General features: G+C 41.7%; 1 protein-coding gene across 1 annotated transcript; it reads right to left on the bottom strand.

The window, feature by feature from the left end:
- Positions 1-13,219: 13,219 nt before the first annotated feature.
- Positions 13,220-16,501, bottom strand: LOC142375918 (muellerian-inhibiting factor-like). The gene is made up of 7 exons (XM_075459902.1): positions 16,370-16,501; positions 16,001-16,249; positions 15,732-15,904; positions 14,891-15,002; positions 14,718-14,817; positions 14,225-14,634; positions 13,220-14,089 (listed from the first exon to the last, which is right to left on the bottom strand). The coding sequence occupies exons 1-7, from the start codon at positions 16,461-16,463 to the stop codon at positions 13,683-13,685; spliced, it is 1,545 nt and encodes a 514-aa protein (XP_075316017.1). The 5' UTR covers positions 16,464-16,501; the 3' UTR covers positions 13,220-13,682.
- Between the last annotated feature and the right edge of the window lie 648 nt (positions 16,502-17,149).

The raw sequence follows: 17,149 nt of genomic DNA on the forward strand, positions 1-17,149 counted from the left end.
AACAATGTGCCTATTAAAAAAAAACATCAGCTTTCCAACAAATGTGTTTGAGTTTCAACAAGAGTTTCAAAAAGAGTTGTTAAGTGTGTGGGCCATTTGTTGCTCAGGGCCAATGTAGGATGTGTGTCAAAATATTTTTCTTTTTTCCCTTTTTTGTAATCCGGACATATTGTTATTTACCAGCCGCCACTGATGGTTATGCTTGGTCAATGAAATTACCACCTAAATTTATCGTGGCCCTCTGACATAATTTTGGTTTCTCATGTGGCCCCTTGAGAAAAATAATTGTCCACCCCGATCTAGAGTAACTATATAGCTAGACAATTTCTCCCTGAAGCGCTCAGGTCCAAAGATAACGACTTCAGTTTTGTCTGAATTTAGAAGCAGACAGTTCTGAGTCATCCAGGTCTTTATGTCTTTAAGACATGCTTGTAGTCTGACCAACCTATTGGGTTCATCTGGTTTTATAGATAAGTACAGCTGAGTATCATCAGCATAGCAATGGAAATTTATGCCATGCTGTCTAATAATGTTCCCTAATGGAAGCATGTATAAAGTGAAAAGAATCGGTCCAAGCACAGAACCCTGGGGAACTCCATGACTTACTCTGGTGTGTGAGGAAGATTCTTCATTTACAAGAACAAACTGAAATCTATCAGATAAATATGACTTAAACCAGCCTAATGCAGTTCCTTTAATCCCAATAACATGTTCAAGTCTGTGTAATAAGATACTGTGATCGACCGTATCAAATGCAGCACTGAGATCCAACAGGACAAGCACAGACACAAGTCCGCTATCAGAGGCTAAGAGGAGATCATTGGTAACTTTCAGCAGTGCTGTTTCTGTGCTATGATGCACTCTGAATCCTGACTGAAACTCTTCAAACAGATTATTACTGTGTAAGTGATCACAAAGCTGAGCTGCAACTATTTTATAAAGAACTTTAGACATAAAAGGGAGATTGGATATAGGTCTATAATGAGCCAACACTTCTGAATCAAGAGTAGGTTTTTTAAGTAAAGGTTTAATTACAGCAACCTTAAAAGTCTGAGGTACATATCCTGTCAACAAAGACAGATTGATCAGATCCAATATGGAAGTGTCAATTAATGGGAAAACCTCCTTGAACAGTCTGGTTGGGATTGGGTCTAAAACACAAGTTGATGGTTTAGAAGAGACTATTGCTGTCGTTAGATCAGAGAGATCAACTGGGCAGAAGCTGTCTAAATACAAATCAGGTTCTAAAGATACTTCTAAAGCTGCTGTACTTGATGATACATCACTGATAATAGTGGGAAGGACTCCATCAATCTTCTCTCTGACAGAAACAATTTTATTAATAAAGAAGCTCATGAAATCATCACTGCTGAGAGTTAAAGGAATAACTGGCTCAGCAGAGCTCGGACTCTTAGTCAGACTGGCTACAGCGCTGAAGAGAAACCTGGGATTGTTCTTATTCTCTTCTATTAATGATGAATAATAAGCAGTTCTAGCTTTACGAAGGGCTTTCTTATACATTGTTAAACTATCTTTCCAGACTAACTGAGACTCTTCCAAATTAGAGGAACGCCACTGTCTCTCCAGCTTTCTTGCAGTCTGCTTTAAAGCACGCAGCTGTGAATTATACCAAGGAGCCAGCCTCTTCTGACTGATTACCTTCCTTTTCAGAGGAGCAACATTGTCCAGTGCTGTACGCATTGAAACTATAGTGCTGTCAATGTTATGGTAAATTCGATGTCTGCTAACCTTTTGTCTCTTAAAAGACACTTTGTTGTAGACCCAATGTCTGCAGACCATGTGTCTGTTGATTAACACATTGACAATAATCATTCAAATGACCATTGTCTCCGGATTCTGCATCTCCCCAAAGTGCGAGACTTTCCCCCAGGGGGTGTGGCAAGGAGACAGTTGGAGAATACACACGGTGTGTTCTTTCAGGTGTCACCTGAAAGTCCAAACCCTCCTCTTTCTGTATAAATGCTTCTGATTTCCTTTGTTCTGGGTCTCTTCTTACCACGAACGCTGACTGGTGAGGATTGACCTCTTTTGCAGAAGAAAATAAACACGTGGCCGGCCGGCACAAACATTGAAAGTCTATATTTCACTTCTCATCAGATGTTATAGGATGGTAAGCAAAATCTTAATAGGGAGTTAAGACAATAATTCCATAACAATTTGGCGTTGTCGGCAGGATTCACGCGCAATCGTCAGGGGCAAAACACGGGAAGCGATTGGCCGTCCTGAATTATATAATTCAGCCTCTGAACGTCTGTTTAGTTTTTAAGACGGGAGGGCTTAACCGTGTATTTGTCCTGAATCGTTGCCGCTGAAGTCCAACGAACATAGATCAGCGAAAAACCATCTGGTGAGTACTGAAATATTGACTTCTAAATTATTATTTCAAATTTGGGTTTTAACATTTCCATTTCTCATGATCTTAGCAGGTGGCAAAGTTTTTTTTACTGCTTGGGAACTTAAGACAGACGAAGCAGAGGGTGTTAAATGTTCGTAAAACGTTTGTCTAATGTAGTTTTTTGCTGCTTGTAAACTTTAAGAAAAACGAAGCAGAAAGATGAATGTGTTTGTCAGAAGGGTGAATGTGTTTGTTTGTAGTTTTTTGCTGCTTGTAAACTTTAAGAAAAACGAAGCAGAAAGATGAATGTGTTTGTCAGAAGGGTGAATGTGTTTGTTTGTAGTTTTTTGCTGCTTGTAAACTTTAAGAAAAACGAAGCAGAAAGATGAATGTGTTTGTCAGAAGGGTGAATGTGTTTGTTTGTAGTTTTTTGCTGCTTGTAAACTTTAAGAAAAACGAAGCAGAAAGATGAATGTGTTTGTCAGAAGGGTGAATGTGTTTGTTTGTAGTTTTTTGCTGCTTGTAAACTTTAAGAAAAACGAAGCAGAGGAAAGTTCTACTTGGAGAATAATCAGTCGTACGACGCTTCCTAGTTGGGGTGGGAAGCAGGGTCCCCGTTGAGGGAGCGCGGCCTCCGGGGAGGGCCACTTGTTGACGTTATGAGAAGGAAATGTGGGGAAAGAAGTTTAAAATATCTAAATGTTTGGACGAATGAGTTTGGGTTTCCAATAGGGGGATCCTTTATTTTAAAAGACATATCAAAGTTAGAAAAAAAAAACTGAAGAATAGAGAACAGGAAATAATAAGACAGAACAAAATTCAAAGAGTTTACTAGAGAAAAAAAAAAAAAAAAAAGGAAAAGTGACATCTGTGTGCACACCCAAAGGAAAATCCAGCTGGTAACTAAAGCACTTCTAAAAAACTTTTGTTGTTTGTCCAAAGAAAACACTGTACTCAAACAGCCTTACAGGAGGTCTTCAAGTCACTGTGGACTGTCGGTAAGTATGATGTTTTTCAAAGTTTGTGAAAATGTTGTCATCACTCCAAAATCAGACTTTAAACTTAGTAATTCAGTTAAACAAGAAGCCATCAATTCTTTGAGCCTCTTAAGACAGCAGGAGTCATTGTCCCGGATGATGATTCTCCAAAACACACACATTTATTTCCTGATAAGAAGATCAGAGATAAAGATCAGCTAACACAGTGGCGTGTTGTTCAGGGTCTGCAAGCAGGTAATGCAGCCAATTAATACAATATTTGTTTCAATGGTCAACTTTTTCAGACATCTAATTTGAGGCTCCAGGTTTACACAGGAAGCTAATTCTGGTTTGCTTTCAACTTCAGCACACGAGGCCATACATTCACACGTCTGTTTCAAGAATACTGTGAAAGCCAATGAAGCGCTCAGACAGTCTTGAATCCTTTGTTTTCTCTCCAGACACTACTTTGTTACAATATGCTGATGACCTAAAGATTTGCATCCCACTTTGCAGGTCTATTCTGATGTTGATATTCTATTCTCACACTAACAACATTCAGATCCTGTCTCTCTCTAGGAAATGCAGGCGAGGATGCCGCTGGCTGCAAACAGAGCGACATTCCAACACACTGATCCTTTATTTGTATCAATTCCTGTTACCATTCCCAACTTTCTTACAGCAACACAGCCCTTCGCCACACCACAGGAAAAGACGCTCCAGTGCCACACAGAAAAGGAAGCTGTGTGGTGTGGACCTGACGATAAATCTTTCCTGCCTGAACATTTCTTTCCTCACTTTGCATAAGTGACACATGGGTTGAACCATGTGTCAAAAGGGGGGAATAATGCCATAACCCAACACTGTTTCATTAAAGATGGATGCCATAACCCAACACTGTTTTCACTAAAGGATTTTCAGATATTCTTCAAGTTTCATCAATCATGAATGGTTTGTGCAACGCATAACAGGTAAAACAAAACGATCACACCCACTCACCCACCACAGACAGACCATTTGAACACCTGACGATAGATTTAATAATTGCTTAGAAATAGATCGACATGTGGTCGAACTGAATTGAAGTATTCCAAGCAAAATACCAAAAAGGCTCTGCTAACAGAGATTATTCCCAGCTCACTTTGTCAATTCTGCAATAACCCAAATTAATACATTTCTTGCTATTAACCTCAAACAACATTGTTTATAACACCCTGCCAGAAAATGACACTCTAAAATCAAATTAGCGTAGTGTTGTGAGGAAACAGGACTGCCAGGGACAAAAGCCTATTGTCCTTATGCATATTAGAATAAGGAAAACATTTAACATACACATAGACCTTTTGCAATTCTTTTACACACGGAGTTTGTAACCAGGCCACTCCATTCCACTCACACAAGGAAATATGTTAAAATATTGCAAAACTTATTCTGTCTCTCTGTGTCAGCAGGTAAAATCACCACCAGCTTCCACTTCACGCCATGACTTCCAGCCTGACGACTGAGTGGGGGTGGAGGGCCTGAGAAGGAAGCACCGGCATTCCAAAGGGTAACGAGATCCATCCCAGGACCTTATGATGACGCATACCGCTGTGACGATGGCAGAGAAACGACGCGGGTTCACGCCAACCACTGAAGGAAGATCCCCGAGCCAACGGAGGAGCCAAGCTGCCAACCGGAACGACAGAGGAGGAACACACGCCGAGGAGGAACAACACGAGGACGAATGGTTTAAGGACGCACAGACGCCAAGGAAGATGGATGACATCAGGAACGAACGGTGCAAGGACGCACAGACGCCAGAGAGGACGACGCAAGGAATCAACTCAATAAACGCCAACTAGACGTGTTTCAACAAACTACACCATGGCACGTATTGGTGTGGAATTAAATATCCAAGCTCGGATATGTACAAACAACTCAGTTTTAGTCAATGGGTCACCCGACCCACATGGCTCCCAATTTAACATGCTGGTAGATTTTAAGACGGTCAAGCGGACCTCTAGAACTGAAGACAACCATTCTGATGAATATGAGAACATTACCAGCATCATCAAAAATATGCAAGATGCCATTCAACCCCCACCAGCAGTGAATGACTTTCTAGGCTAAAATCTTAGAGCCAAAGATGGCCATCACGGTTTTTAATAATAATTTTCTTTTTGCTCTGCATCTTAATTCCATGCGTGTTAAAATGGCTGTTTGATGTGCTCATAACAAAGATGATTTACTCCTCCACGTATGTTCATGTGTATGCCAATAAGGCCGACCAAAATTCAACCTCTGTTCACATTCCTGACACCAAATCAGACTTTGATGATAACATTTTGTAAATGTTTATTTTTATTTTCTTTGTTTTGCTTTGTGTTGGTTTGGTTTTGTTTGTTTGTTTTTATATTCCCATTATTTTCTCTCTTGTAGACAACCACCAGGATGATATATTTTTCAATCTGTGTGAATTAGTGATAATAGTTATGACTATTTTTAATTTTGTTCCCTTTTATTTTTTTAATTCCTTTTTATTTTTCTTTAAGGTTGTTTTGTTTTCTATTAGTGATTAGGTCTACTCAATTGAAAGAAAGTGGTTGATGATTTCTAATTTTTATCTTTTTAAAATTCTATTTCAATATTGTTTTCCTTTAGTTTTACACTATTTCATTTTTTTTTTTTTTTTTATGGTTTTCTCCTATTAATGATTAATTAATAATCAAAAGGGACAAGTGTTATGGTAAATTCGATGTCTGCTAACCTTTTGTCTCTTAAAAGACACTTTGTTGTAGACCCAATGTCTGCAGACCATGTGTCTGTTGATTAACACATTGACAATAATCATTCAAATGACCATTGTCTCCGGATTCTGCATCTCCCCAAAGTGCGAGACTTTCCCCCAGGGGGTGTGGCAAGGAGACAGTTGGAGAATACACACGGTGTGTTCTTTCAGGTGTCACCTGAAAGTCCAAACCCTCCTCTTTCTGTATAAATGCTTCTGATTTCCTTTGTTCTGGGTCTCTTCTTACCACGAACGCTGACTGGTGAGGATTGACCTCTTTTGCAGAAGAAAATAAACACGTGGCCGGCCGGCACAAACATTGAAAGTCTATATTTCACTTCTCATCAGATGTTATAGGATGGTAAGCAAAATCTTAATAGGGAGTTAAGACAATAATTCCATAACATCAACAAGAGAGTCAAGTGCTGCTGGAGTAAAGTTTAGGTAGTCGTCCTCTGTCATATCTGCACATGGCAGTGAAGAAAAGGATGATGGAATTAACTCTTTAAATCTGGTTACAGCATCCTCTGATAGACACCTTCTATATGTACATTTCTTCTCAGAAACTGTATAGTCAAGTAATGTAAACTCAAAGGTTATCAGAAAATGGTCAGATAAGACAGAGTTATGAGGGAACACTGTTAACTGTTCACTCTCAATGCCATAAGTCAGCACAAGATCAAGTATTTAAAACATTACAACAATATTACTGGGCATGTATTGTTGTAATGTTTTAAATACTTGAACGCAGTTTTTCTAGAGAATATAATTGTTTTGTATATGGGATTATCGTCCATCGACTCTTTTGGGCTTTCACATGCGCGAGCCTACAACCAGCCGCTGTTTCTAAAGTTGTTTTGTAACGTCCCCATGCCAGTAATGTGAGAACCATGCATATGGTTTTGATGGTAAGGCTTGTGACTTTATTGTCGGATGGTTTATAAAGTGGTGTGACGTTTCTGCAGTGTGCAAGTTGTTGTTTTACGTGGAAGGGTTAGCGCTTGCCCCTTAGCCACCACGTATTAGCCTCGCATGACAGGCTGAGCGAACAGAGCGATCTCCACACAGGGAGCGCAGATTTGCACCAGTCTGTGTCCTACTGTCAGTATTTGACAACCTCTAGCAATGGAAACATGCTTCAAATGCCCCGGAGTTCCCCTTTAATGCTAACATGATCCTTCTGCTGCAGCCAGGTTTCTGTAAGACTAAATATATCAATATGATGATCACAAATCAACTCATTCACTAACAGAGACTTGGAAAGGAGAGATCTGATATTCAGCAAACCACATTTAATAGTTTGATGTTTTTGTTCAGTTAAAGTTTTTGTTTTAATTTTTTTTTGCACAAGAGGATTTGCTCCTTTTGTGTTAAAGGTAGGTTAGGAGATCCTGGATTTTGAGTCCAGCGAAGCTGCATTTTGAAAATACAGAGGTAAAAAGTCCCAACCCTTTTCTTCACTTTCCCCCGAAGGCACGCCTCTAGAGTACATGAACGCGCACGAGCACGAAGGTGCACGAGCGCTGTTCTGACAGCAAGCATCGATCGTTGTCGTATTTAGTATTTAGTTTATGCTAACTATACGTTTAATAATGCTAGGTGCTAGCCAAGCTGGCTCTAGTTTAGCTTCCTGCCAAGCTTCGTTCACGGAGCAGGGTACGCGCACAGGGGGAAGGAGGGGGAGGGAGGGGGAGGGGGAGGGGAGGGAGGAGCAGGTTGCAGTTTGATAGACGGCATCAGAATCCAATCATTCTGAACGGTCCGTTCAGAATGATTGGATACTGTTTTTCCTAGATTGTACGTTCTAGAGGCCACTAAAACTTTTCATATTTGTGTCAAAACTTTTAATTAATTGGTTGCAATGAGGGTGTGAAGAGTATTTCAAGCAATATGTAAAAAAATGTTCCAGAAAAAGATCCCCTACCCCGCCTTTAATTGATTGGGTGGGTAGCAGCAGGTGGGAAGCTGCAGAGAAGTGTGTAAGACTACAACTCTGCATCCTGGTCTGAGCCCTGGATTGTCATGTTTTAGGGTGGCAAATAAATTCATCCATATTTCTAGAAATGAGAGCAGCTCCTTCCAAAGTGGGATGGATGCCGTCTCTCCTCATCAGACCAGGTTTTCTCCAGAAAGATTGCCAATTATCTATGTAGCCCACGTTGTTTGCTGGACACCATCTAGACGACCAGCGATTGTAGGACGGCATGCAGCTAAACATGTCATCACTGGTCAGATTTGGCAGGGGTCCAGAGAAAACTACGGAGTCCCACATTGTTTTGGCAAAATTACACACCGATGCAACATTAATTTTAGTGACCTCCGATTGGCGTAACCGGGTGTCATTAACGCCGACGTGAATAACTATTTTACCATATTTACGTTTATCCTTAGCCAGCAGTTTTAAATAGGATTCTATGTCGCCCGCTCTGGCCCCTGGAATGCATTTGACTATGGCCGCTGGTGTCTCTAATGCCACGTTTCTGACTATAGAGCTGCCAGTTTCCAGGGTTTTGTCCTCAGCGGGTGTGTCGCTGAGTGGGGAAAATCTGTTTGAAGCGTGGACAGGTCGATGGTGAACAACGGGCTTGACTTTAGAGCTATGCCTCTTCCTGACAGTCACCCAGCCACCTTGTAATCCTGGCTGCTCAGGTTCTGCTAGGGGGGAGGCTAATTGAGCTAGCTACGCTAGGTGGCTCCACACTGGCTAAAGGGACCTGGCTCGCTATCGGTTGATTTTCAACAGTGCAGAGCCGAGCTTCCAATTCAGATAACCTCGCCTCCAAAACTACAAAAAGACTACATTTGTTACATGTACCATTATCGCTAAAGGAGGCAGAGGAGTAACTAAACATCTGACACACGGAGCAGGTGAAAGCAGGAGAAGGAGGAAGAGAACCGGTAGCCATGCTACGCTAGAGAACCAGACACACCGCTAAAAAGTGACAATAAAGATTAAAGATCTGTAGGAGTGTGTTAGAACAGAACGGTAAGCTATAGAGTTTAACTATGCAAAATTGTGTAAGTTATAGATCGAAATAAAGTGATTATCAGTACTCCAAGCGGAGCAAGAAATTCCACAGTGCACAAGCAAGGTAACAGGAAGTGATGCAACACGTCTTACTGCAAAGCAAAGCGTATACATATACGGCCGTGGGTTACAGTTAGGTGTTTATATTTACATGTTTCAGAACAGAATATCACAGAGTATGTTAAATTATTCTTGCTTCCTGCTTCTGAATAGTGCAGACGTGTCTCCTCCTGCTGCTTATCGCTTTATTTGCTTTTAAATCATTTTACTTCTTTCCACAAGTCTTGGATATCATTTTTATATCCTAAAACCTAAAACCTAACTATCAAGTTAGAAATCTCGGGGTAATATTGGACTCAGACCTGAACTTTAACAGCCACATTAAATCTGTAACATCAGCAGCTTTTTACCATCTGAAAAACATTGCCAGAATCAAAGGAATATTGTCTAAAGCAGACTTAGAGAGACTGATCCATGCGTTTGTCTCCAGCAGGTTAGACTGCTGTAACGGCCTTCTCACTGGGCTCTAAACGGGCTGTAAGACAGCTGCAGTACATCCAGAACGCTGCTGCTCGAGTCCCAGTGGCGATTCTAGAGATTTATACATGGGGGGGCAGGCATATATTGTAGGGTGGCAATTTTTTTAGGAAGCCCATCTTACTTTGTACTTTATATGAACCCATATACAACAGTTTTTTCAACACCCAAGTGTGATTTCACTTCAATATTTGGTCTACATACATGCATGAGCATTCCACTTTTAGTACATTAAAACAGTGTTTCCCTTGGGATTATTGTAGCAGCAGAAATGTTGCTCATCCCAAATTTTTTAAAAGGCTTAGACAGGCTGGATATAGTTAGATACTGTAGCTGGCTAGTTAGATATATGCCTACACAATTGAGTAACTAAATGTGTATTGATACTTCAAATAAGTCTTTGATACGTTTTGCTTTATTTTATAACAGCATTTAACCTACAGAAATAAAATGCAGATGATTGCGCGTTCAACTTAGCCTACCTACATGTCTTTTACAGTCATTAAGTTCGCAGTGGACAATACTGAAGTCACTACTGCATACAGTGCATCTCGCACGGTGTCATCATTCTTCATCTTCTCTAGACATGGATATACTTTAGTATATTCTGCTGTAAAATGAATCTTATATTTTCGTTTTTTACTCGAGGATTCACGCTCTGCCATTTTGCAGGATACACAGTTTTGAGTGGTAACTTAGGTGACTGTCAGAGAGTAAATCGAAGCCCTCCCACACCGAAGGTTTTTGGCTTATTTTGCTGACTAAACCAATCAGCCTTCTGACAAGCAGTCGCCCTGAACGTTTGTTGAATCGCTTTGGACAGATACGCACAGGTTTCACAAGCAACCTCTCACACCCCTCTCTCTCTCGTGCATGGCGCACAAGTTATCAAAGTCAAAGTCAAAGTGAACTTTATTGTCAATCCAACTATGCAATCAGTGCAAGTAATTACATAGAGGATCGAAATTGCGTTCCCCCATACTCCAATGTGCAGCAACATTATAACACACTCAAAATACGCAACATACAATAATGCACACAGGTAAGACAAAATAAACACACAAGTACAGACAAATGGACGGGTGAATAATTAGAGGTAAATAGGGATGTGCAAAGGTACAGTAAGTAAAGTGCAGAGTGACAAAGTGTATTGCCTGCACGCTCTCACTCGCATTGAAAAAAAAAAACCACTCCCTTGCATAGTCTAAAATCCGGGATATTTTATCCGACTTGCGGGCATCCGTGATAAACTATCAATATCAGGGAGACTCCCGGAACTTCCGGGAGACTTGGGATGTCTGTGAATGAGACCCAGCTGGCTTGAAAATGATAATAATAATACTTTTATTGTGTACAGCGCCTTCAATCTATGAGGAATTATAAACGTTTCCAAACCATATTACACTTTGATGCATGTTACCCACCTGTGAACAGACTCCATCTGACAGCTTGTGTCCGTACTGACTCCACGTCAGTACGGCAAAGAGATTCTGCGATATGGATGCAACCATTCGTGATGGGGAGGGGAGGGGAGGGGGGTGGACCAACGTGTTTCTTTTTCAAATTTAACATTCTGCAGTTTGACACCAATTTCGGATTGTTTTGCATTTGATTTGATCTTAAAACGATATTAATAAATATAGCTGCAAGCAGCAATATGGGGGCCTAGCAGAATGGCACAATAGGCAAGGCTTGGGCTGCTCAGGAAGGGGTCATGAGTCCATGCACCAAGTTTGGCATTGATACATAAATGCATCGCAGAGATACGGCCAAATGTCCCATTTGCGTGTCGGCGTAGAGTTTGATTGGCTGCCGCGGTTAAACAGAAGTGAAATAAAAATATCCACAGGGTAACTTTTTTGCGGCTTCGTCTGCAGATTCTATGTGCCAAGTCTCGTGGAGATTGGACAATATGCGTGGCCTGAAATGCTTTTTGAATGTTTTCAAATAAATTCAAAATGGCAGAAAATCCAATATGGTGCTCATGATGTCATGAGGTACGTTGGCCTCGTCTGCATCCAGGGATTCCAGCAGTACCTTATTTGTGAAATTTGGACCAAGGGGTCCAAAGATATGAGCAAAAATGCATTTTTGAAACATATAGCGCCACCTATAGGCCAAACGTCACCAAACCTTTGTGCCTCTTACTGTAGGGGTCTTGAGTCTCTGTTAGTAGTTTGACGTCATAACATCAAATGGTTACCAAGATATGGCCTCACTTCCAGTTTGGAGGCGTCAACCTCAAGTTTGATTGGCTTTTATGGAAAATCGGAAGCCTAATTAAAAATTCCCTTGAGTAACTTCTGTGCGGCTTGGTCTTAAGAGTCTATGTGCCAAATTTCGTGAAAATTGGACAATCTCTGTGACCTGAAATGCTTTTTTAAGCTTTTTGATTTAATTCAAAATGGCGGAAAATCTAAGTATACGCAAATTGACGTCATAGTTGGACTCGTCATGATCCAAGGATTCCAACGATGCCTCATTTGTGAAATTTGGACCCCCGGAGATTCGGGGCTGAAGCCCCGTGTAAGGGAAAAATGAATTCCTATATACATTGTATGAGTGTTACTCTGTATCACCCGGTAATAACTAATTTAAGACACTTGTTTTTCTCTTTTCTCCCTCTTTCAATGAGGGTATTGTGCTCTTATGATTTAACAACTTTAAGGAGTTTGACAGGGAAGATGGCACGGTACCGAGGTGCCTTGGCTGGAGAAAGGGAGGAAAGATAGATAACAAAGTCTTGAACATATCAAAGGAGTGACTACGTATTAACCTGTATATTAACTGACTTGTTTTCGCCTAAGAGTCAGAGCAACTCTGAACTCTGTTCTGTGTTGTTCTCTCTTGCAAGATATTATTAAAAGCATCTTATCTCCTCAGAAAATAACTGACTCTGTGCCTTACTAAAATTTCCGCAACACCTGAATGACCAGGTCTCTCGACGCCCCTGTTACTTTCAACAATGAGTTGTCCATGTTCTGTTGTGCATAAGACTCTGGTTAATGACATTTGCGGATCATCACAATGTGTTTTTGTTTATATTTCACACAGCGCCCCAGCCTTTGATACATAGGGGTTGTAATTAGATTTTTATACTTAAAAACTGTAGTCATTATACTTGAAAACATATTTCTTTAGACATATGAAGATATCTAGGTTTTTTGTTTGGCCTATTTTTTTGGATTATTTATCTCTAGTATAATTACCACTGTATATCCTTTTGGGTAAAAAGAATATTTGTTTACCAAACATTGAGCGGGTCCTTCTGTTTTGCTATATATTCTCTTTATCTTTCTCAGTTTACAGTGTGTACTTTTGTGGCCTTTACTGTGTGAATTGGACAGCTCGTGGCTGCATGTTTTCTGCCTCCAGATTTCCATGTGGGACACTTTCATGTGGTGGTGGGGGACCGAAGAACTTGGAGCAATAAGAAGAAGAAAAAAACCGATCGTCAACAAAGCAATCCTGAAGCCAAAAGCTAAAGAGTAACACGGGAAATGCACACGGAAGGTCATCACCTGTTCAAACAGCAGAACACAGACGTTATTATGTATACTTTTCATTTAATCTATAAAGATTCAGAATGCTACATTCAACCAGCTAAAATTTTTTACCATCATTTAATGAATCATACAGAAGACGCCATATTGAGACATTTAAATATCTTATTACACATGATTTGGAAAATTAAAAACTAAACTCACTGTAAAATTATCTGACATTGCCATTAGAAATAATCATCTTATATAGTGTGGTCTTATAACTCTGTTAACATACATTGTACGTGAGCCATATATTGATTGTAATCCCATAACAAATTTCAGAACAGATAACACTGTATAAAGTGAAAGCACCTCTGTGTTAACTTGCATGTACTATAACTGTACTGCATAAATACTGCACACAACAAACATTAAGTGACACTTTTTTCCCCACTAAACATGTGACACTCAGCAAGGGTTACGGCAAACAAGCAAAATATCTAAAGTGGTCTCCGAGGGGCGAACGGCTTTAGCGACATCCACACTCTTTCACTATCATATCTGGCTTGATGGAGAGAAAAGAATTTTCCTCGTTCCAGTCTATGACCTCCAGGTGGTCGTAGGCCACCGGCACACAGCAGGGGGCCCGCTCGTTCGCATTGCCGCTCTCGATGTGCGAGTTGAGCAGGACGGCGTGGTTGTTGCCGTTGATCAGTGGGAAAGCACACGAGCCTTGGCAGTTGTTGATGTTGGCCGTCCGTGGGCCCAAAAGAAGCTTTTCGAAGGACACGGTGAGACTCCTCAAGCCACATTTGTTGCTCCCCGATGGACTGTCGAGTCCGGCTCTGGTGGGCCGCAGCTTTCTCTGCATGTTATATGCATGGGCCACCGTCTGCAGGGCCTTCAGCAGGAGAAATGCACAGTACTGACTCTCACCTGTTCAAAGCAGAAGAGAAAAGAGGAGCATGAGTTGAAAAGAGATTTATTATGTCTGTGGGTTAAAAAAAAAAAAGGTCAGATTCAAGTCTACAGTGGTCCGTGCCTTACGAAACGGTTATCTCTCCACATCACCTGCTGCTGTTTCCTTCCTTTGAAAAGCACTGAGTCCTTTGAGCCTCCCTAGCCTCTCTGTGGCTCTGGGATCCACGTTTGCCTCACTTATAAACTCCAATATCTGCATCTCACTCTGCTCCAGCCTCTGCCCGAGCTCCTCTAACAGTGCGGGAGACAGGGCCAACCGTCCGTGTTGCACCGGAGATTTGGAGCCCCAGCTAGTGAAGGAGAAGACAGTAGGGGCAGAGGAGGTGATGATGCCTGCCAGCATTGTCTCGCTGGAGGATAAGCCAAGTGCCAGGGGAGGCAGGGACTGTAAGGAATCCATTGGGAGCAGAGGGAGCTTGGTGTGGTCCTGAGGCAGGACGTTATCCAGGAACCGCCTCAGCTCACAGAGGAAGAAGGTCTGTGAAGAACCCTGCGCAGGTCTGGAACAGAGCGTGAGACATGTCACTGAGCACCACTGTGACAACACTTATTTTCAAAGGAGGGATGTGAGAGCAAAAGCAACCTTGTTTCAGGTCCAGTTTCCCCTGAGAAAAGCAGAAGTGGTGTTATGGGGATGTTACTTCCTGATTTTCCACCAATAAGGACGTCTTTAAGGTTTTGCCCTGCAATGAGACGAAGCGTGACGAGGGTGCACACGACATATGACCATGAAAGCAAATGAAAATCATATCTCACTCATATTGGGGGATTTCGCCTCAATAGAAATCGTCCATTTCTGCTCATCACTGTCCTCTGATGGCTTTCCTGTCAGCAGTATGTGTTGGGTTCCTTGTGTAATGCACACAGACTGGAACAGACAACAGGTAAACTTCTGGTTAGTGTTAGCCCGATTCTTTATATTGGAAGCCCAAGAACCAGTTGGATCAGTCTTAAGTTAAACAAAGTATTTATTGGAGGTCACAGGTCAAGTATCAGCGCTGGACTTGGAGAGACAGAGTTCTCGCATGAAATCCGTCCGACCAAGTCCCGAGATACGGAAACATTCCATATTTATGTTCATCTCAGAGGTTGTACCTACATTTGATGACGCATCATTGAATATTTACTCATGATGTGAGCAGGCCATCCACCGTCTTTGTCATGTTCTTTGGATGTGATAAGCGATGTGTGTGTGTGAGTGCTGTTTCAGGCGTGCATCTACTGTACCAGACCTATCTGTCCTAAGAGACGCTTTATCTGACCCAGTTATTTTATCCCGCTACGTCATCTTAAAGTTTTGAACATACATTCGCGTTGTATGAGCAGAGTGTAACGTACAAACTAGGAAAATAGATTATCTAGAGAACTACAGAATATGAATACATAAAGTCTAAGAATAAAGCCAATTTATAACATTAGCAGGTGACAGCATTTAAAATCTACAAGTTCGATGCCTTTCGATTTTCTCTTTGGAAACTTTTTTTTGTCTCCAACACTGTTTTCCTTAAGCAATGAAATATCGAAAAGCAATTGTCCCATTCTCACATCAGATTTAACAGCATAGTCCATGCAGTGTTCCCGCCTGGCCTTTCATCACCTGTGTGTGAGGCTGTAGAGTCTGACCAGTGAGCGCAACATCCAGGTCACCGCCTGTGAGGGGACTTTCAAAGGTGAAGAGCAGCACCGGGTTAAGCTTGAGCAAAGGGGATCGAGGGAGGTCAAAGGTTACCGCGATGGCTGCTCGCTCATCGTCCTGCTCCGACACCAGCACTGATGGAGAAAACAAGATGCAATGTGTGATAAAAAAAAAAAACAAAAAAAACCCATTTCAGCAAAAATGACATTGCAGCCAGAAAGAACTACTACCTGCAGCCGGATGCAAAACTTCCAGACCGGCTCTCCTGTTCCGCCTCAGTGCTTCAGCGAGCCGTGACAACAACAAGCGTGATGAGTTATCTGAGGCCCTGCAGACTCCAAACAGAGACAGACTGCTGTCTGCGAGGTCACCATCGTTCCCGACTGCTTCGTGCAGTGCAGCAACTATGTCATCCACAAAGCAGGGTATGAGGTTATGAGGTGCTGAGGAAGCTACGTTTGCTGATGGGAAGGCGTGCTCTGAATTGAAAAAAGTTTAGTATTCAGTTTAGTTTTTTTTTGCTCAAAACTAAATGAAAACCAACCGAATAAGGCAACGATGCTGCACAAGATTGCATCAATCAACTGACACCGCCTGACCTGATGCTCCGGGGATGGGAAGTGGACTCTGCCGATGCACGACTTGCACTGCCACCCCGAGCCAGCTCGAGAATATCACCAGCACGGCCAACATGCTTCACTGTCTGCTCAAAACTCCGACCTCCGACGTGCAGACCTCCGACATGCCTTTCTCCGAAGTGTCTATGGCAAGCCGAAAGTGCCTAAATGCGCATCTAAGTGTCACGTTAATGTGGCAGCCGAGCAGACTAGGTTAAGCTCAAATGGTTTTCGGTGTGATCCAACAACGCCACTCCAGGAATTTCACCCAGAGAATTTACTAAGTTTAGGTTCAAAGACACGCAGATTTAAGATACAATGAATGTGGAGATGTAGTTCGATGTTTATACAAAAAGATATAGCTTTTACAGGGCTCTCAAGTTTTCAAGTTTGCTTGGAGTGAGATTCGGGCGGGGCAGGGGCCGGGCCGTGTGCATGGGGGGGTTTCTTTCGGGGTTTTTTTTTGGGGGGGGTCCCTTGCAGTATCCCATCGCCATAAACTAGCTACTTAAAGAACAAAGAAATTGTTTTATTTATACCAAAATCACAAATCTTCACTTTTACACTAAATTCTGCTATATTTTAAAATAAATTGTTTTAGGTATGCAAAGTCTTAACAAACAAAAAAACAGACAAATTAAATTAAGAAAAACAAACATAACCCCAAATGGGCCCCTTGAGCAGCCCCTCTCTGTGTGTGTTTGTTTATGAGTGTTGTTGGAAGTGTTTGTGGCAGATTTTGATGCTTGATGACTGATATTG

The sequence above is a fragment of the Odontesthes bonariensis genome, unplaced genomic scaffold, assembly GCF_027942865.1.
Source record: "Odontesthes bonariensis isolate fOdoBon6 unplaced genomic scaffold, fOdoBon6.hap1 scaffold_119, whole genome shotgun sequence".
NCBI lineage: Eukaryota > Metazoa > Chordata > Actinopteri > Atheriniformes > Atherinopsidae > Odontesthes > Odontesthes bonariensis.

Excerpts from the sequence above, each read along its gene's own strand:
- LOC142375918 (XM_075459902.1), bottom strand. The coding sequence starts at position 16,463 with ATGTTGGCCGTGCTGGTGATATTCTCGAGCTGGCTCGGGGTGGCAGTG. Across the intron at positions 16,250-16,369 it reads TCCCATCCCCGGAGCATCAG|AGCACGCCTTCCCATCAGCA; the intron begins GTCAGGCGGTGT and ends TTTTCAATTCAG. Across the intron at positions 14,635-14,717 it reads GAAACTGGACCTGAAACAAG|ACCTGCGCAGGGTTCTTCAC; the intron begins GTTGCTTTTGCT and ends GCTCTGTTCCAG.